This window comes from Salvia splendens, chromosome 6 (genome assembly GCF_004379255.2).
Source record: "Salvia splendens isolate huo1 chromosome 6, SspV2, whole genome shotgun sequence".
Lineage (NCBI taxonomy): Eukaryota > Viridiplantae > Streptophyta > Magnoliopsida > Lamiales > Lamiaceae > Salvia > Salvia splendens.
Window position 1 is genome coordinate 34,452,475 of NC_056037.1, and position 19,618 is coordinate 34,472,092.

Genomic DNA, 19,618 nt, shown 5'->3' on the forward strand with positions numbered 1-19,618 from the left:
AATTTCATAAAATTTTAATAATAATAAATTTATCTAAATTAATATACTTATTTATTAGTAATTTTTTGGAAATATATATGTATAAAGAAAAATTATTGACATAGTATATAAGTCTAGTTTTAAAAAAAAGGATATAGTAATAACTAAAGTGGCTATAGAATAATTCAATGAATCCAGAAACAATTGTCTTTTTAGAAACAGGAAAGAAACTTTAATGGGACATAAAAAATGATTGGGTGTGTTTGCATAGTGATAGGTTCAATTTGCAAGATTATATCTCGTGATTAAGTATGTATTGTGTTTGGTTCATGATATTGAAATCTCACAACTTAATCCTAGATGAACAATTATGTGATAATTATAGTTTACCTCTTATAATTAGTCATACTCACCCCCTCCAACTAAAATAATCTCACAATTCAATCCTAGAAAATATCTCATGATTATTTTGTTTAACGAACAACCACATATTGCATGTATAAATCCAGTGAAGAGATTTAGAAAGTTAGGCTGTGGCAAATACATTGCAATGTTAATTTAATAATACAAATGAATCAAATCTATTTTCAAGATAATACATCCATTATATGGAAAACAGATCATAAATTGATTGCATTAATGTTTCACACTATATATATTGAGCTTGTAGGAGTTGATTGGCATAAGATTACAAGTTCTTGAAAAAGTAAAGCATTTACATTGTTCAAAAGAGAAATCAGAGACATGGTATACCACTTTATCTTGTTGAGCGAACGTGAGGATATTTTACTGAACATAACTCACGTTGTATTTTTGAAATATAATGCAGGGTTTTGTGGTGTACCTTTTGTTATTGATGGGTTCAATATTTGAATTGAGTGTTGTGAAGTGCGCAAGAAGTAAAGGCTCAGATTCGGGTACAAGTACAACATTTGATGTGACCAAATTTGGAGCTATAGGAAATGGGAAAACAGATGATGCTAAAGTAAATATTTTCACCTATGGAATGTTTAATTCTAAAACTATAAGATTGAGGCTCTATTATTGTCAATTGTTTGAACTAACAATGTTTTATATTAATAGGCATTTACATCGGCATGGGAAGCAGCCTGTAACAAAGGTTTGGGAACAAGTAAGATTACTGTACCAAGTGGAAAGACATTCTTGGTATCTGCTATCAAATTTGCTGGCCCATGCAAATCAAGATCCATAACTTTTGAGGTAAGTTATGTAGTAATTTTCAAGGTTAAGACGAATTTTAAAATATCCATTTTTCAAAAAAGAAAAAAGGTCACTTTCACAAGATTGATGTCATTTTGTAGATATTGGGAACCATTGTTGCAGTTCCAAAACAAGCTTGGGGGAAAGGGGGTGGCGATGGTGATGCGTGGATCTTGTTTCATCAAGTTCAAGGCCTTTCTGTTGTGGGAAATGGGAAAGGTGTATTTGATGGCCAAGGTGCTTCTTGGTGGCCCCGTGTAAGTTTATATGATCGAGCTTCTTTCGTTCGGCAATAAACATCTTACCTTTTGACGGCTTGAGTTTTGAGAAATATGGATGGAAAGAGTTAGTTGAACTTAAGTCAAACTTAGTTTAACAAATTTTAAAAATCAACTATTTGATTGTTTCTCATAGTATTCTCTTAAATGTTCTGACTCGTTTTATTCTTCTCTCTTCAGGAACGTAAAAATGATTCACCAACAGTAAGTTCAAGATTGAGCAGCTTTTACAAATCAGTTATAATCAGCATCTAAATACTAACAATATATGTATCCTATGATAAAATCAATTTCAGGCATTGAGATTTTCTCATTGCGACAACCTTAGTGTGAGCGGATTGAAACATATGAATAGCCAAAAAAACCACATTTCAATAAATGGATGCAATCATGCGAATATTTCAAATCTCCATATTACTGCACCTGGAACTAGTCCTAACACAGATGGCATTGACATAAGTTCTTCAACAAATCTTTCCATCCAAGATTGTGTTATGGCAACGGGTATATTCAACCCTCCCTTTTCAAAATTCAAATTTTTGTTAGTAGTAGTTTTATCTGTACAATATAATCGCCGTTGCCCTGATAGGGGACGACTGCATCGCGATCAATGGAGGCACTTCTGGTGTTAAGATTTCAAGGATCACATGTGGTCCTGGTCATGGTATAAGGTTATAATTCTTTGTTTTTGATCCCTTAATTAGTTTCCGCATTGTGTCTTCAATAGAATTATGTACTAAGAGATATTCATGTCATGTTGTTGATTCTTTCAGCATTGGGAGTTTAGGTAAAAATGGGAAACACGAAGAAGTTGAAAGAATACTTGTAGAAAACTGCACATTTATTAAGACCCAAAATGGTGTGAGGATCAAATCATGGCAGGTAAGATAAAAGCAAATCGATGTAGTAGTATTCAACACATGTGATTATAATAAAATCAAACTTATAAGAGCAATTGATATTATGAAGGGAGGGGCAGGTTTTGCAAAGAACATCACATTTTCCAACATAAACTTGGAATCAGCTGACAATCCTATTATCATAGACCAATACTACTGTCCTCACAAAACATGTGATACCAAGGTAAATTCTCAATCTAATAAAAATGGTGATCAAATAGGCAATTAATTTGAAATGTTGATCATACAAGGATGGTGCTGTGAAAGTGAGTGGTGTGAAGTACATTGGAGTCCGTGGAACGACGGTGGCGAAGGACGCAACGATAGACTTGAAGTGCAGCAAGACGGTGCCGTGCACGGATATAGAATTCAGCAACATCAACATCAAAAGTGTTGGTGGACATGCTGATAGTGCTAAAGCAAAGTGCACCAATGCTCAAGGAACTGCTCGTTCTTGCACTCCTCCCATCCATTGTGTCAAAACATAGATTCTATTTTTAATAGATACTCCTATATTGTATTGTCATTTTTCACATATATAGCCCATATGTAGTCGGCTAAACCCTAATTATTGATGGAGAATTATGTGCTTAAACTCTAATTAATGTTTGAATGTTTTTGCTTATTATAATATAATTTCAAACGCCTAATCGAATTATGGTAGTGTAATCTATAACTATGATGAGATAATAAAACAATAATGTTGACATTGACAAGTAGCGCCTATGGACTTCCTCATCACAAAAATTAACCGAATAAATAACACATTGTACAAAAATGTGCCGAGTTGGGCTCAGTTCATCCGGCTTGGACTTGTCCCTAGGCCCAGGTCGAACTGGGCCAACACACTTACAACTCGGCATGCATTCAATCTCCAACTTACTAGTATTCGTTGATAATATGAATGCGTCTTACCAACCAAACTATGTCGTGAATTAAACTAATATTTTGCATATGCATAAGATTTCCAAGCATCCTAATAAAAAAAATAAATGATATCAAGTGTGACATCCTAGAACATTCACAACCCAACCCCAATTATTAAGTAAAACTATCCAAAAAAAAAACTTACTTTGCTCTGTTCACAAAAAATGCACAAGTTTTATTATTTTGGGATGTCTATAAAAATTAGACTAAATCTAGAAATGGAAAGTTTTCTACCAATATTAACCATGCATATTATTATAAATGTGGATCCCACAATCCACTAACATTCATTCCACTGCCTTTTTTCTCCCTCTTTTTTACTTGTTCCTATATATCTCTTACTTTACCAATTATACGTTAAAACTCTCACCATTCATAACCTTGTCTATTTTTGGTGGATGGAGGGAATATTTTTTTAGGATACAAAAATCAAGACGGAATTACTTGCATAAGAATATTAAAAAATAACAACAATTTAGGGTGCAAAAGAAAGCGTTCTTTATTAAAAAATAACAACAATTTAGGGTGCAAAAGAAAGCATTCTTAAATTAATGACAAATTAACTTAATTTTTTTATTTTTAGGACGCTTCCTTTGCGTCCTTTAATTTTAATTGTGACACCAACAATAATGACATTTTTTTGAAACGTTAGTGGTATATTTAAAGATACAAATAAGTGTCCTTAATTGAATTAAAAAAATATATGTAACGATTGTTTTTATTTGTAGTATATATTATTCACCTACTGCATCAACATTTCAAATTTGAGCCAACCACAAACTTCCAGCCACAAAGTATTTTAATACATCATTTGGAATCGTGATATTTCATATATATGTATATATACATTAAATTGTGATATTTCTATAGTGAAAATAAAAGATTAATTTTTGAAAATTACTATTTGATTTATTTGGCATAATTTCTTGAAGGATTGAATAACTTAGATACTTAGATTCTTAACATTTTGATAATAATAGAGTTATCTAAATTTATATATCTATTTAATATTTTTTGTAAATATATGTATATATTTTAGAAAAATTATCGACGTAGTTAAGTTTATATAAATCAAGTTTCTTACGATATGCCGATATGGTAATAACTAAAGTAGCTATTAGAATGAATCACGAAGCAATATTATCTTTTCAGAAACGAGAAAGAAACTTTAATGAGACATGCAACAAAAATGATTTGGTGTGTTCATATGTACATGCATATCTACGATATAAATCCAGTAGAGATTTAGAAAGTTCAGGGAAAGAAATTTCAATGTTAATTAAAGTACAAAAGAATCATATCCAGTTTTAAGTTAATACACCCATAATATGGGAAATTGATCTAAATTGATTGGATTTAGGTTTCTCACTATAAATATTTAACTTGTAGTGTTTCATTAGGATAAGATTACAAGTTCATGAAAAAATCAGACATTTGTCACGACCGCCCTTCTAGGGTAATTAAATGCGGCGATCGTGACCTAACAGGACTTAAATGCAATCAAACAAAAGGGCTAGGGTCTTATAAAAAGGGGTTTGACCAAGGAAATAAATGAACAATAAATCAAGAGAAAAGGGGTCAGGGTGACGCTTTGACAGATGGACCAAGGTGAAAACAATTATAATCATTGATATTCAAAATAACAAGGGTTCAACGTACTCCAAAACGTATCATGTCTTTAGATTCTAAATGGAACTCAAAATGGTGTCAAGATCAAACAATAAGTAAAACAGGTTTCAGCGGAAGCATCCAAGAGAAGAGTGAAGTTATGTGTGAAGACACAACGACACTCACCGATCAAAGATAAACAATTCATTCTTCAATTAACTTGCTCAACACCACCATACTCTCGCCACCGCTCAACCTGCACATAGGGAAAACACATGCAGGGCTGAGTACTATAAAGATACTCAGTGGACTTATGCCGAAAACATTTTCATAAAAGTTATTATTTATCATGCCATACATAAGTAACCATCGAGGTTTAGCTTTAGAAAGGCCCGAGGCACTCAAAATCATTTCCCATTGTAAAAGTCGACTGATCAGTCATTTTCCCATAGACGTTAGCCATATCTGTTCATACATGACAAGGAATGCGGCCGCAAACCAGGTCACTAGACCGGCCAGCTCGTACGCTAACACACTGTCTACCATAGGTGTACACTAATCCAAGTAGGGTTTGCGGCCCTACGAGGATCCGAATTCGATTTAAATAATAGTGGCAAAAGCCACATCAGATAGGCACGTTAAAATCAAACAAGGCATGATAAACACAATTTCATTCCCATCGATAAAACATTTAGGACATCTTCCTTATTTAAAAGAAAGCCCACCTCGACTGCTTAGATTTCAAGTATTTCCACCCCCTTGCTGTCACGCTGAGAGCGCAAGTTATCACCTTTAAATTATGTGTATCACAATCATCTCAAATATCGACTCAAAATCATGCATGTCCCCAACGTTCCCCTTTTTCCCATCAATTCGTTTTATCAACATGAGGAAACATCATAGCATATATCAACGTACAACACATCACTACATCGTAGAATAGGTTCCTTAACACATATGCATCATGAATATCATTCAAAACTTAATCATCAAGATCATTTGAACGTGGTAGAAATCTGGCAGCGCAGCGCAATCGTTTTGTAAAAATCATTAAAAATTCATCCGACCTCCGTTTGGGCTAAACTTTTACCACAATACAGTAGACACATCAAAGATCATCCAGTTAAATTTTCACATCAAAATCTCATCTTTAGGTCGGTCAAATAAAAAACGGGACCTATTGGTCGAGAAAAATAATTTCGGGCAGAACTGTGCAGTCAACTTCAAAAATTCACTAAAAATTCATCTTTCCTCCAAATAGGTTGAAATTTACACACAAACATATCTTTTCTCATGAAATCATCAATCCCACCCGATTAAATTCTTAGATCTACGATTTTTACACTCATTATATGCATGAGGGTTCAAGAATGCCGATTAATCGGTTAGATGAGAAAAGATAGATCAAAATACCTCTTCTTGATAGTAGAGGTCGGTAGAAACAAAGTATGATCTTGATTCTTCAACAATTCTAAGAGGCTTCAACTTAAATTCTTCTCAAAGGATGAAGAATTCATGGAGGAAAATAGGAGAAAATTGAGAGAGAGTGGGAGAGAAAAGTGGCGTGAATTTCAAGGGGGTGGGGGCGTGATTTTTGATCTCTAGGTTTAGGGTTTCTCATGTATTTATAGAGTGTAGAATATAACCTTTAATTAAATAAATTAAAGATTTGAAAAAGATATGGAAGAGTGGAAGTTGGCGTGAATTAGGAGAGAATTATAGGAGGAAATCGAAATCTAGGCTATGATTTAATTTGGTATTTCACGGAGTAGAATAAAATAATACGGAGCAGAAAATTAATAAAAATCCTCCCTAAATATAGGTAAATAGGCGTGTATTAAGTTCCTCCCACAAGGAATAAATTTCAAATCTTTAATTGAATAAGGTAAGCCAGGATTTGCTAGAATATTTCAATCTATTAATGGGAGGAAATAAATAGGAGATCAATTAATATAATGAAATAATTTCCTTCTCCCATAAGTAGGAGATTTTCGAAATCTCCATGGTATAAGGCATAGGTGTCGATTTTCTCATGGAGAGAGTAAGGAATAATTGGACTTTGGATTTAATTTGGATAAGTATCCCAAGCAAATAATTAAATCCAAGAAAATAGAATTACTCTCTAATAATTAATAGTGGTCGAAAATTCCAAATAAAATGGGAAAGATAATTATTAATGATCATGTTTAATCTCACTCACCCTTAGGAAAATAATTCACCGCAATATATTTCACCCCACATCAATTATTCAAATAGTCATGTCATAAATTCAACCATTTTCACTTCCACCACATATTCTCAACACTTTGACTTTTCAATGGTCTCGTCATATGTTCCACATCTTTGACTATTCAACAGCCACGTCATATGCTCAACGGATTTAACTAATCAAATCAAATCTCAATTCCAAAATGCAATTAGGTCACACAAAAAACATGCAGTTAATTCACTCGTCAATTAATCCACATACTTCACGGCATTAAAACATTTAATGCAAAATTTTAGGGTTCAAAAATTAGGGTTCAAAAAGTTAGGCGTTACAGCATTGATAGACATTGTTCAGGAGACAAATTAGAGATAAGATATTACTGCACCTGGAACTAGTCCTAACACAGATGGCATCGACATAAGTTCTTCATCAAATCTTTTCATTGAGGATTGTGTCATGGAAACAGGTACATTCACTAATCCCTTTTCAAAATTCAAATTTTTGTTATCGGTTTATTATAATTAGTAGATATTGATACAATATAGTCGTCGTTGCATTAATAGGGGACGACTGCATCGCGATCAATGGATGCACTTCTAGTGTCCTTATTTCAAGGGTCACATGTGGTCCGGGCCATGGTATAAGGTATGATTCTTTGTCTTCAATCCCTTAGTTTTTGCACCCTTCGTACCATAAAACTAACTCGTATATATCATTCATTTTAATTCCTATATTGGCTCCTTGCAGCATTGGAAGTTTAGGTCACAATGGGAAATATGATGAAGTTGAAGGAATACAAGTAGATAACTGCACATTTATTAAGACTCAAAATGGTGTGCGGATCAAATCATGGCAGGTAAGATCAGATTAAATCGATATTACAAATTCATGTGACAATAAAATCTAACTTATAAGAGCATTTGATATTATGAAGGGAGGGGCAGGTTTTGCAAAGAACATCGTATTTTCCAACATAAACTTCAAATTAGCTGACAATCCTGTAATTATAGACCAATACTACTGCCCTCACAAAAAATGTGATACCAAGGTAAATTTTCAAATAAACACTCAACCTAATCAAAATACTGATCAAATTGACAATTGATTTCAATTTTTGACATACTTGAGGGATTAGGTTGGTGCTGTGGAAGTGAGTGATGTGAAGTTAGTTCATTGGACTCCATGGAACGTCGGTGGCGAAGAACGCAACAATAAACTTGAGGTGCAGCGAGACAGTGCCGTGTACGGGTATAGTGCTCGACGACATCAACATCGAGAGTGTCGGTGAACAACATTGCACCAATGCTCATGGAAGTGCTCGTTTTTGCAATCCTCCTATCAATTGTGTCCAATCTTGATTTCATGTTTTACAAATCTTGTAATGTCATTTCCCATGTACCTCATACACACTAGTCGACCTCAACTCTAATTTTAGATGAAGAATGTGCTTAATACTCTCTCCGTTCAAGAAAAATAGGACACATTGTGAATGACCTGAGTTTTAATGTGGAATTGGTAAAGTAAGAGAGAAGTAGTATTAGTGGAATGTGAGATCCATATAATTAGTACTCCCTCCGTTCCATAGTAATGGAGTCGTTTCTTTTTGGCACGGAGATTAAGAAAAATTGTGTTAGGTTAGATAAGTAAAGGGATAATAAAGTGGAAAATGAAAAAAAGGTAGAGAGATGAAAAAAGAAAAAAATAAGAGACAGTAAAATAAGTGTGGAAAAATGTGTTGACTTTTACTAAAAAGGTAAATGACTCTATTAATGTGGAACGTACAAAAATGGCAAAATGTCTATTACTATGGAACGGAGGGAGTAAGAGAGAATGGAAAAAAGTAAGAGAAAAGTTGTTAAAACTTTCCTTTTTTAAATGTGCTTTATTTTTCGTGGATATCCAAAAATGACAAGTGTGTTTTATTTTTCGTGGACGGAGAGAGTATATGAAAAACCTAGCTTTACGTCAAATTTATTTACTACTCCAGTACATACTCAAAGTAACAACTACGGTATGGACTCCTCACCACAAAAACTAAAATAGCATATCAATTTTGACATCCTAGAAAATCTACAAACCCAGCTCTAGGTGTTGTAGGCAAAACTCTATTTATTTAAAATGTGATACTATTACTTTAACTCTTTAAATTACATAAATAAAATGTCAAATTTTGAATAATTTAAATAGTAGTACATGATTAAAAAATTACACTAATCTAAATTAAGGAAATGTGGTATTTGTAGAAAAGGAGTAGTACCCTATGTAAAAAAATTAAAACTAGTCGTTGCCCCAAAATGTAATTGTACTTGATCCGGTCTACCAAAATTACTGGGCTAATGAAATTGGCGTTTTGGTCCGAGCCCACTGTGGTGCTACAAAAACAAATAGTCTTTCGCCACATCAGCAGAGCGAAAATCTTATCGTGCAACCGCTTGCATCAGATCAGTAAGACCTCAGTTCTGGAAAAAACTGAATCCAAAACCTCAAACCTAAAATTCTCATGGACTCAAAACCCTCCATCACCACCAGTTCCCCCACCCACCCAAACTCATATATACATACAAATATATGTGTATGTATAGCCCGTATCTTCTCCTGCCTTGATTATCTGATTTATCCGTACGTTCTCTATTGAAGTTTATCAGTCCATTCGCATTGCTTTAGCTATTCTATCACTCGTCCAGATTACAATCTGCAATTTCGAGAAACCCCATTTGTATTTTGAGTACGTTCTCTGGGAATTTGGATTGCACTTGATTGATTTTGTGTATTTCTTAAGATGGGACTGAATTAATTTTCCAAGATTATTCTTTTGATTTGGATGTGATAGGAGAATGCATTTTTCGGTGATATACTGATAAAAGCTGCGATTTTGGCTGGTGGGTATGAATGAAAATTAGGGCTTTCCTAGAACATGCTCACTCTGCGACTAATTCGCAGGTTTGGCGCCGTACACCGTAATCTCGCCGCCGCAGCTTTTTCTTCATTCGTTGGAAAAAGTAGTCCTGCTAGCAGTAGAGCTGGAAAACCTAGTTCAGTAGATGAGCCTGCATTGGTTAAACTAAAGAAGGAAAGGGACCCTGAGAAGTTGTTCAATTTGTTTAAGGCTAATGCCACAAATAAGGTTGTTGTTGAGAACCGATTTATCTTTGAGGACACAGTCTCTAGGTTAGCTGGGGCAGGCCGGCTTGATTATATTGAGATTTTGCTTGAGCATCAGAAGACTCTGCCACAGGGTCGTAGGGAAGGGTTCATTATACGAATAATAATGTTGTATGGGAGGGCTAGAATGACTAAGCATGCTGTCAATACGTTTTGTGATATGCATTTGTATGGTTGTGCGCGGACCGTTAAGTCATTCAATGCTGCTTTGAAGGTATTGACAGACTCTCGTGATTTACAGACGATTGATTGGTTTCTAAATGATGTTCCTGGTAGATTTGGAATTGTGCTAGATGCATATTCGTTTAATATTGTTATCAAGGGTTTCTGTGAAATGGGTCTACTGGATAAGGCGTTTCTTGTCATGGCTGGGATGGGAACATGGGGACTAGCTCCTGATGTTTTCACGTACACCTCGCTTATAGAGGCCTGTTACAAGTCAAACTGGCCAGAGATTGCAAATGGGCTGTGGAGCCGGATGCTATTAAAAGGTTGTCTTCCCAATATTGCAACCTTCAATGTGAGGATTCAGTTCTTGGTAAATAAGGGGCGGACATGGGACGCTAATAAGTTGTTGGATTTCATGCGGAGATTGAAGAAATCTCCTGAGTTTCCTGATGAGATCACATATAATTTGGTGATCAAAGGTTTCTGCAAAATGGGAAATCTAAAAATGGCTATGTATGTGTATTCTGCTTTTAGGAGTGAGGGCTACAAGCCAAATCAAAAAATTTACCAAACCTTGATCCATTATTTCTGTGAAGCAAGAGAATTCGACATGGCATACAACATGTGTAAACAAAGTATGGAGAACAACTGGTATCCTAGTGTGGGTACCATTAACAATCTGATCGAAGGCCTGGTCAGAGACGGAAAACTCGAGAAGCTTGATAAGGCAAAACATATCTATAGTCTTTCTTTGAAAAGGAAACCTCCTTTTAATCCAGTTCAAATTGAACTCATGAAATCCATTGTATCAAGGAAATGAACTAATTTATTGGATGGGTTAGCTGTCTCATAGGAAGATAATTTAATTGATTGGTTATGGAGCAAGGTCGATTGTAGCTTTGCCTTTGAGATACTACCTTTGATGACTGCGTGGAATTTCTTCAGTCCGATTCTGGTTTTGCTCAAATGAGTTCTTAGTGAGATAAAAACTCTAAGAGGACAGCTCACTAAGTTGTAAGTTGGTTTAGCTAGTTTATTGGTTTTTTTACAATTCTGTAGAGCAAAACCAATAATGTAAATCATCTCTTAGATATTTGTGTTGTCTTCAGGTTTTAGGTGATTGCTGGATGCAGCAAGGGACTCCTGTGTGATTATGATGAAGCTCTAAGCCTCTAATAGTTGGTAAACTGAAGGGCTGCACTAATTTTTCTATTTCAGCTGATTGCTGCATGCTAGTTTAGAAGAATATACAGGAACAAGTTAGAGTGAATTGCCAGAGTGAGCTTGGGGGATTTATAAAACAGGGTGCTGATTTGTTGTGTATTTACATCCTATTTATATGCGTTAAATCTACGAGATATACTGACAGCACTATTCTTATGAGTTAGGCTGTGTTAGTTCCTCCGTTTGCTCTGAGCAACTCCCTCCTGGTGATGTTCCTTGTTGAATTCTAATGCACACTTGACAAACTTAGAAAGCAAATTTTTTGTAACATGATTGAATTCATGTTTGAGTTCTTGTTCAATAAATCTCTAATTTAGCTTGCTAAAGAAGCTCACATCTTCATTTTTGTGTTAATATTTGTGACATAGTATTAGTATGTCATTTGATCATGAGTAATTGTGAGACAAAACATATTTGATAGAATGGCCTGGAATTTCTGAATGCAGCTTTTTATTTGTGTAGTTTATGAGGCTCTGTTCAAGGGATGTAAAAATGAATCTTCGTCCATACATATATAAAAACTTGTAGAAGCAAAGAATTGCTTTGACGTTTTTGTCTTTTGTAAGCACACGAGGATATGGTCACCGATCATGTTCTGGTTTGGGATCATAATGGATGGTGCAACTAGTATTTGGTTGGAAGTGAACTCTTAGTATCTGTAATATAGTGTGTATTATCTTCAAATTTGTAACTGTTCCGTTATTATTTGATCTCAATTGGTTTTTAAAGTGAGTGATTATAGAATTTTATTCTAGTTAGGAAGTTCAACCGCTGTTAGTCATGACTATGAATTCTTTTTGCCTGTTTTGTGAACGGAAAAGGCCCAGCTGCCTATTCCTGTACCACGAGTTCGACTTAAGCTTGTTTCATGGCAGTTGTGTTTGCATAACGATGAAACTAGACTACTATGATAAGATGTAGTGTTATGTTGATTTCCTTGCATAGTTGGCATCTTGATGCTGATTAGAGATGTTTGCTAGCAGTGACTTGTACTTGTATTATAACCAGTAACCACCATTGTCAAGATTGATCTTTCAACTTTTATGCGGATATTCAACTTGCGGTTTTGTTGTTGTCATAGATGATAGAGAGTTATTCTCAGTATTGTTGCCATGAACACATGTGTGATGTGATAATTGCATAACATTACAGTTTTAAGAAAGTTCAACTCTTGATTGAATTGAACTAAGTAGCTATTCCGGTCAATTGTTTGATATTTCTGATGCAGGGCTTGAATTTGAGAGTTTTGATATTGCAGTTTCGAGAATACAATTTTTTGAAGTACATGACTCCTATTCACATTAAAAATAAATTATGCTAACCAAAAATCGTAAAGCACTCCCGTAACTTATTCAAATAATGCTCTGACGTTTCAAGAAAAAAAAACCATAAAATACTTTAGAGGGAATATCATTTTTGGTCCACGAACTTTGTCAAAGTATCATTTTAGGTCCGTGAACTTTGAAAATATCATTTTAGGTCTGTGAACTTTGAGTTAGTATCATTTGAGGTACTTTTTACTATTTCCAAGTTTTTATGGACGAAAATATCCTCAATACCTTAAAGTGTATATATTTTTAATAAATTTATCATATACTCATAATTTTTTATAAATATCTTTACAATATATTTTTGACAAATTTTCTAAATATAATTTGACCTTAAATATTATCACTTAATTTTGTGACATGCAAGTAAAATTGTTTCTTCAATTTTTTATATTAATTTTTTTTTAAATTGAATAAAGAACTTTTCTTTAATAATAAAAAATTGAATAAAGATCTTTTCTTGCATGTCACAAAATTAAATGATAATATTGAAGGTCAAATTATATTTAGAAAATTTGTCAAAAATATATTGTAAAGATATTTATAAAAATATCTTTATTCAATTTTTTATTATTAAAGAAAGTTCTTTATTCAATTTTAAAAAAAAAATTAATATAAAAAATTGAAGAAGCAATTTTACTTGCATGTCACAAAATTAAGTGATACTCTATCCGTCCCCGATTAGGAGTCGTTGTTTGACTCGGCACGGGTTTTAAGGAAGTGTTAGAATGGTTGGTGTAGTAAATGGAGGTAGGTAGTGGAATGTGGGACCTCTTTGACTTTTGGTGTAATAAATGTAATTTAATCAATTCAATGTTTAATTTAAATTTAATGTTCAATCTACATTTAGGGCGTGTTCAGTGTTCGCCATTCCAAATGTATTGATTAAATTCCTTTGCTATTTGTATAAGGTTGGGCCCACATATTCTTAAATCAATTGGCGTGTTCGAGGAGGCAGAAATAAACTCATATTTGCATTTATGGTATATTTATTTATTCTCTTTATATGAGTGTGTTGCCAAAAATACCCCTTCAAACTCCAAACAAAAATTTTCAGCAGGCACAAAAAAAATTAGAGGCGTTTTACCCCAAAAGACCCCATTACAATTTTCAACTTCTTTTTGTGCATCAGACCAAAGTCTCCAACAGCATGGTGAAGAGGCGTATCCCCTTCCATACCAATAGTCTCCAACATTCGCTCCACACTGTCATTAGCAGAGCTTAAAGTAGTTGGGCAGTTTCCAGATAGCCGGGTTCATCAATCTTACCATCAAAAGCATCTACGGCTTGGCGGAGGGCGTCGAGGTTGCCAGACTCGGCAGCTGAGGCGAGGGGACGAAGGAGAATAGGTGTATCGGAATGATCGATGTCATCGGCGTAGTCGACGCCTTCTTCCTTGAAGAGAGCGGCGGCGCCTTCGTCGTCATCACATTGTCCATCAGCCACCGCCATCTTTGGAATGATCCCTCTGCAACAACACTACAATTTTCAACCTTTTTGATCAATCTAGTTCAGAAAACAAAGATTGGATGAAAAAAGGGCACCAATCAAATTAAAAGAACGAATTTAATCAGAATGTAGTACTAATCAGCATAACAAAAGGTAGAATGAAAACCTTATGCCCCCTTTCAATGTATTTCATCGCCACGAGCTCTTTCCGCCTCCTTGTTTCACATAAGGCTCACCACACCAAAATTTCCACTCCCTAAATCCATCACAAGCTCATATTTCTCTATTTTTTATTCTCTTCTCGCTCCGCTAAATTGTGCACAAAATCCCAAATCAGCCAACCACACAATCACGGAAAAAAAAAATCAACCTTGCTCCACACCCTACAATAGCTGAATCACGGAAATCAAACGCCAATAAGAAGAAAAATTGAATTGTAGAATCAAAACGGAAAAATTGGGCGAGAAATCCGGAATAAAGTTGCGTTCAATTCTGGGGTAAAAGCATAATCTCCCCTTCAATTCGGGGTGTGAGCAGCGTGCCCAGAGTAGTTTTCCAAAACGCCGATGCACGCACCGGCTGTATGTCGGAGAAGAAAGAGTGGATGCCGGGTTGCCTAGGGTTTGCCAAATGTGAATGTGAGGAAGGAGAGAGAATCAGCGATGGTAAGGGAAGATGAGGGGCAAAAATGTAATTGCACAATCATTTCTTGATGTAAAAAGTGAAACGAGAATTGAAAATGACCTAGTTCGTCAGTTTTTTTTCTTGCGTTAAATGCACTGAATAGTGCGGGCTTCTCCATATCTAACGGGCTGGGCAGTAATAAAAGCATAACCTTGAACAACTGATTTAGCCCAGAATTGAGCCCATTTCTGGGTATTTCAGGGAAGGTGAACGGGCCCTTAATGTTTACTGCCAAAAACAATGCAATTAAATTTAATTGTATACTCATTAAGCAAATTCAATGTTCACTGCCCCAAAAATGCAAAATTAAAGCTATGCAATGCAAAGAATTCGTACAAGCTGTGATTAAGTAGGCAAGTTGCATATCAATTCAAACTCCTCCCAAAACTTGAGAGGGAAGGCCACTTTCATTTAATGGAGGGAATTCTTACAAGGAGGGAAAAAATACAAGCAAATTCAAAGTGTTCACCAACTCCTATAAATACATTCATTTCTACTCTCCATTTAGTTCCACCAACCAAAAAAAAAGGAAAAGCTATTGGTTTTGTATTAGACCCTCAGAAAATTTTCATCACCGGGCCTGATGGAGAATGAGGTGGTCAGAGTGTTGGTCACTGATCAGGAGCAGCAAGGGCAGTGGCAAGGGCAAGGTGGATGGCATCGGCCTACATTAGCATTGACTAGCCAACAAAAAAACCTCATTGCGCAGTTTCTTCTACAGCGAAGTACCGCTGGAGTGCTGCCAAGAGGTTCTTGTGCAGAGGCTGCCAATAAATTCAACATCCACAAAAGGACAGCAGAGAGAATATGGCACATCAGTAAGCAGCAGATAGACAGAGGGGAACCTGTCATGATGCAAGGCAAAGTAACAGGTTATCAACACAAAGACAAACTCATGTTAGATGAAGACAAGTTTAGAAACCTGTCCATGCTTGAGAGATCAACCATAAGGAAGGTTGCTTCTAAGATGGAAGTAAGCAAGACAACAATTGGTAGATTTCTTAAGAGTAATCAATTGAAACCTCATACAAGTGCTATCAAGCCTACACTTACTGAAACCAACAAAATTGCAAGGATGAAATGGTGTCTTTCTCATATTCAGCCTACAATCGTTGAAGGTAAACTTCTTTACCATTCAATGCACAACATTGTTCATATTGACGAGAAATGGTTCTACATGACAAAGACATCAGATAGATACTACCTGTTGTCGGATGAAGATGTGCCATACAGGTCCTGTAAGTCCAAGAGATTCATCACTAAAGTGATGTTCATGGCTGTTGTGAGTAGGCCACTTTGTGGGCCTGATGGAGACATCATATTCGATGGTAAAATAGGGTTATTCCCATTTACAGAACAGATACCAGCCCAAAGAAGTTCAAAGAACAGGCCAAAAGGGACAATGGAGACAAAGCCTATTCAGTCAATTACCAAGGAAGTCATGACAGCTTGTCTCCTAAACCAGGTATGCCACTTTTTATGTCAATAAAGCTATCAGACATCATATTCATGTCATCACATAGTCACATACACATATCATTGCCATATTATACCATCAATCAAAGCCAAATGGCCAGCCAATGCAAGCAAGAAGATTTTCATACAGCAAGATAATGCCAAACCTCACCTTAGAGCAGCTGATCATCAGTTTGAGGCACTTGCAAGTACTGATGGATTTGAATTCCATCTAATTAGCCAACCACCCAACTCCCCAGACACAAATGTGTTAGACCTTGGGTATTTCAGGGCAATACAGTCACTACAAGATGACAAGATGGCCACAAGTGTAGATGATTTGCTTAGAAATGTGTTTACCTCATTTGAAGAACTCTCACCACAGACTCTGAATAGAGTATTCATCACTTTGCAAAGCTGTTTGACAGCAATATTACAAGTGCATGGGAAGAATGACTACAAGATCCCTCATATGAACAAGAACAGATTGGAAAGAACAGAGGGGTTGCCTTTACAACTTCAGGTTGAAGAAGGTTGGTGAGAGAGAGCTTGGAGTATCTAAAGCTGCCTGAAAACAACACTGGGGACTCATATGACATAGGGCGGCTTAACCATGCTTTAGGGTACTAGACATAAGTTTAGGGACTGGAGTTTACAGTATAAGCACCAACATATGTTGGTGTTTAAGATGTAAACTCTATTTTTTGTGCATATGCTGCATTTTTTGTGCATATGCTGCATTTTTTGTTAATGCCATCAGAGAAGTGTCATCACATGGCATCAGCCTCCAAACCCTTCATAGGGGGTGGCTTACTAAGCTAAATAGGCTGCATTTTGTATAAACATCATCACTGTACACACTACTAAGTAATCAGTGAATATTTTTTGTATTATCACTTCAAATCAGCCTCCAAACCCTTCATAGGGGGTGGCTAATTTTTCAGAACCCTCAGAACAGCTTCATCACAGGGCATAAGGCCAACAAAACAAGGCCTAGGGACATCATAAGACACTAACAACAGCCTCCAAACATGACACAGGGGTGGCTGGGTTAAGTATGCAGAAAAGCTTCATCACAGGGCATATGGACAACAACACAAGACCTAGGGACATCAGTACACACTAACACAGCCTCCAAACCTGACACAGGGGTGGCTAAGCTTCCCCTCAGAAATGCTACATCACAGGGTATATAAACAACATCACAATGCATAGGGACATCAGAGGACAGTTACAACAGCCACACAAATGCACATACACAGTCATCAACAATTCCCCCCTGCCTCAATATCACATAAACATGGATCAATATCATATACACAGTCAGGAACAATTCCCACCGCCTCAATATCACATACACATTGACCAATATCGCATAAACAGTCAGGAGCAATTCCCACAGGCTCAAAATATCACATAAACATGGACCAATATCGCATAAACATGGAGCAATGCACATAAGCATGGAGTACATCAGAAATAGGCTACATTTTCCTAATGTCAAAAGCCTCCAAACCCTAAAAAAGGGGGTGGCTCTGAATTAGAAAGAAACTCACAAATCAAAAGATATCCTTCATGCAAGGAAACATGATTAATAGCATAGCTTTTTCATTGTCGGTGTACTCTCTGATTGGCTCCACCGTCGGCTGCATTGCTCCATCTATGCCTTCCACGATGTCATCCAAACCAATGGAAGGTGCTTCGCTTTCCCCCAAATTAACATAGCCTGAATGCGGCTTGAACTCCGGCCAATCAAAGGGGCCAAACGGAGGCTGAGTTTCAGATCCGGCGAACGTAGAAGCCCTCGGACGGAGATAGACTGTCAGGAACGTAGAAGCCCTCGGACGGAGGCTGAGTTTCAGATCCATCAAAACCCTTTGCCGCCGCTTCGGTTTCAGATCCGTCGAAGGCTTCCGACGGATCTTCAGTTTCAGATCCGTCAAAACCCTTTGCCGCCGCTTCGGTTTCAGATCTGTCCATGGCGTCCGACGGATCTTCAGTTTCAGATACGTCAAACACCAAATCGGGCCCTTCAACCACGGACCTACGACCAATTGCGTCGTAATCAACCCAGTCCGGCGGTGTTTCAGGGATGACGGTGTCCATTGTTTCGGAGGGAGGCGGAGGGAGACTGAGTGAGGCGGAGAGGGAGAGGAGTAATGAGAGAGATGTTGTCGAGAGTGAGAGTGAGAGTCGAGAGTGAGAGAGTTGAATCGAGAGTGAGAGAGTTGGACTGCAAACCCTAATGTTTGCATTTTCTTTTTTTTTAGTGTAATTAATGGCATTTTGTGTAAAATTTGCTAAACATAGAGGGTAATTTTGATGTCCAAAAATGGTAAGTGGGAAGAGTGACTCTTATTGGGGGACATCCCGAAAAGGAAATTAGCGACTCTTATTCGGGGACGGAGGGAGTAATATTTAAGGTCAAATTATATTTAGAAAATTTGTCAAAAATATATTGTAAATATATTTATAAAAAGATCTTTATTCAATTTTTTATTATTAAAGAAAGTTCTTCATTCAATTTTTTAAAAAAATTAATATAAAAAATTGAAGAAGCAATTTTACTTGCATGTTACAAAATTAAGTGATAATATTTAAGGTCAAATTATATTTAGAAAATTTGTCAAAAATATATTATAAAGATATTTATAAAAAATATGAGTATATGATAAATTTATTAAAAATATATATACACTTTAAGGTATTGAGGGTATTTTCGTCCAAAAGTACCTCAAATGATACTAACTCAAAGTTCAAGGACCTAAAATGATATTTTCAAAGTTCACGGACCTAAAATGATACTTTGTCAAAGTTCGTGGACCAAAAATGATGTTCCCTCAATACTTTAATAACTTAACAAGCAAAACTTAATGCGTAGTAATTCATAGGCCAAAAAATCCAAAATAATGATTTCATTTGTGAAAAGGCGACAAATTTTATGAATAAAAAGTACTCCATTGTTAAGATTATAAATAAAAGTAATAGTACTAGTTTTTAAAATAAAAGTAATTGTGATTGCATCTC

The 19,618-nt window shown here is 35.8% G+C and overlaps 4 protein-coding genes across 5 annotated transcripts; all 4 read left to right on the top strand.

The window, feature by feature from the left end:
- Nucleotides 1-835: 835 nt before the first annotated feature.
- On the top strand, nucleotides 836-2,865 carry LOC121809178 (probable polygalacturonase At3g15720). Its single transcript, XM_042209719.1, has 9 exons — nucleotides 836-964; nucleotides 1,063-1,200; nucleotides 1,302-1,457; nucleotides 1,659-1,682; nucleotides 1,775-1,982; nucleotides 2,068-2,149; nucleotides 2,252-2,360; nucleotides 2,448-2,561; nucleotides 2,629-2,865. The coding sequence occupies exons 1-9, from the start codon at nucleotides 836-838 to the stop codon at nucleotides 2,863-2,865; spliced, it is 1,197 nt and encodes a 398-aa protein (XP_042065653.1).
- Nucleotides 2,866-7,577: 4,712 nt separating this feature from the next.
- On the top strand, nucleotides 7,578-8,409 carry LOC121809179 (probable polygalacturonase At1g80170). The gene is made up of 5 exons (XM_042209720.1): nucleotides 7,578-7,587; nucleotides 7,685-7,766; nucleotides 7,869-7,977; nucleotides 8,056-8,169; nucleotides 8,257-8,409. The coding sequence occupies exons 1-5, from the start codon at nucleotides 7,578-7,580 to the stop codon at nucleotides 8,407-8,409; spliced, it is 468 nt and encodes a 155-aa protein (XP_042065654.1).
- A 1,194-nt stretch (nucleotides 8,410-9,603) lies between these two features.
- LOC121809869 (pentatricopeptide repeat-containing protein At1g80150, mitochondrial-like) lies at nucleotides 9,604-12,009 on the top strand. Of its 2 annotated transcripts, XM_042210700.1 has the most exons (3): nucleotides 9,604-9,846; nucleotides 9,952-11,465; nucleotides 11,561-12,009. In XM_042210700.1, the coding sequence occupies exon 2, from the start codon at nucleotides 10,036-10,038 to the stop codon at nucleotides 11,269-11,271; it is 1,236 nt and encodes a 411-aa protein (XP_042066634.1). In that variant the 5' UTR covers nucleotides 9,604-9,846; nucleotides 9,952-10,035; the 3' UTR covers nucleotides 11,272-11,465; nucleotides 11,561-12,009. The 2 variants fall into 2 exon arrangements, with proteins under 2 accessions (XP_042066634.1, XP_042066633.1); XM_042210699.1 differs by having other exon boundaries at nucleotides 9,604-11,465.
- A 3,710-nt stretch (nucleotides 12,010-15,719) lies between these two features.
- On the top strand, nucleotides 15,720-17,132 carry LOC121809180. Its single transcript, XM_042209721.1, has 2 exons — nucleotides 15,720-16,601; nucleotides 16,743-17,132. The coding sequence occupies exons 1-2, from the start codon at nucleotides 15,720-15,722 to the stop codon at nucleotides 17,130-17,132; spliced, it is 1,272 nt and encodes a 423-aa protein (XP_042065655.1).
- The last annotated feature ends 2,486 nt before the right edge of the window (nucleotides 17,133-19,618 follow it).

Excerpts from the sequence above, each read along its gene's own strand:
- LOC121809178 (XM_042209719.1), top strand. The coding sequence starts at position 836 with ATGGGTTCAATATTTGAATTGAGTGTTGTGAAGTGCGCAAGAAGTAAA. Across the intron at positions 1,683-1,774 it reads GTAAAAATGATTCACCAACA|GCATTGAGATTTTCTCATTG; the intron begins GTAAGTTCAAGA and ends AATCAATTTCAG. Across the intron at positions 2,361-2,447 it reads TGAGGATCAAATCATGGCAG|GGAGGGGCAGGTTTTGCAAA; the intron begins GTAAGATAAAAG and ends GATATTATGAAG.
- LOC121809180 (XM_042209721.1), top strand. The coding sequence starts at position 15,720 with ATGGAGAATGAGGTGGTCAGAGTGTTGGTCACTGATCAGGAGCAGCAA. Across the intron at positions 16,602-16,742 it reads CAGCTTGTCTCCTAAACCAG|CAAGATAATGCCAAACCTCA; the intron begins GTATGCCACTTT and ends ATTTTCATACAG.
- LOC121809869 (XM_042210699.1), top strand. The coding sequence starts at position 10,036 with ATGCTCACTCTGCGACTAATTCGCAGGTTTGGCGCCGTACACCGTAAT.
- LOC121809179 (XM_042209720.1), top strand. Across the intron at positions 7,767-7,868 it reads GGTCCGGGCCATGGTATAAG|CATTGGAAGTTTAGGTCACA; the intron begins GTATGATTCTTT and ends GGCTCCTTGCAG. Across the intron at positions 8,170-8,256 it reads ACAAAAAATGTGATACCAAG|GTTGGTGCTGTGGAAGTGAG; the intron begins GTAAATTTTCAA and ends TTGAGGGATTAG.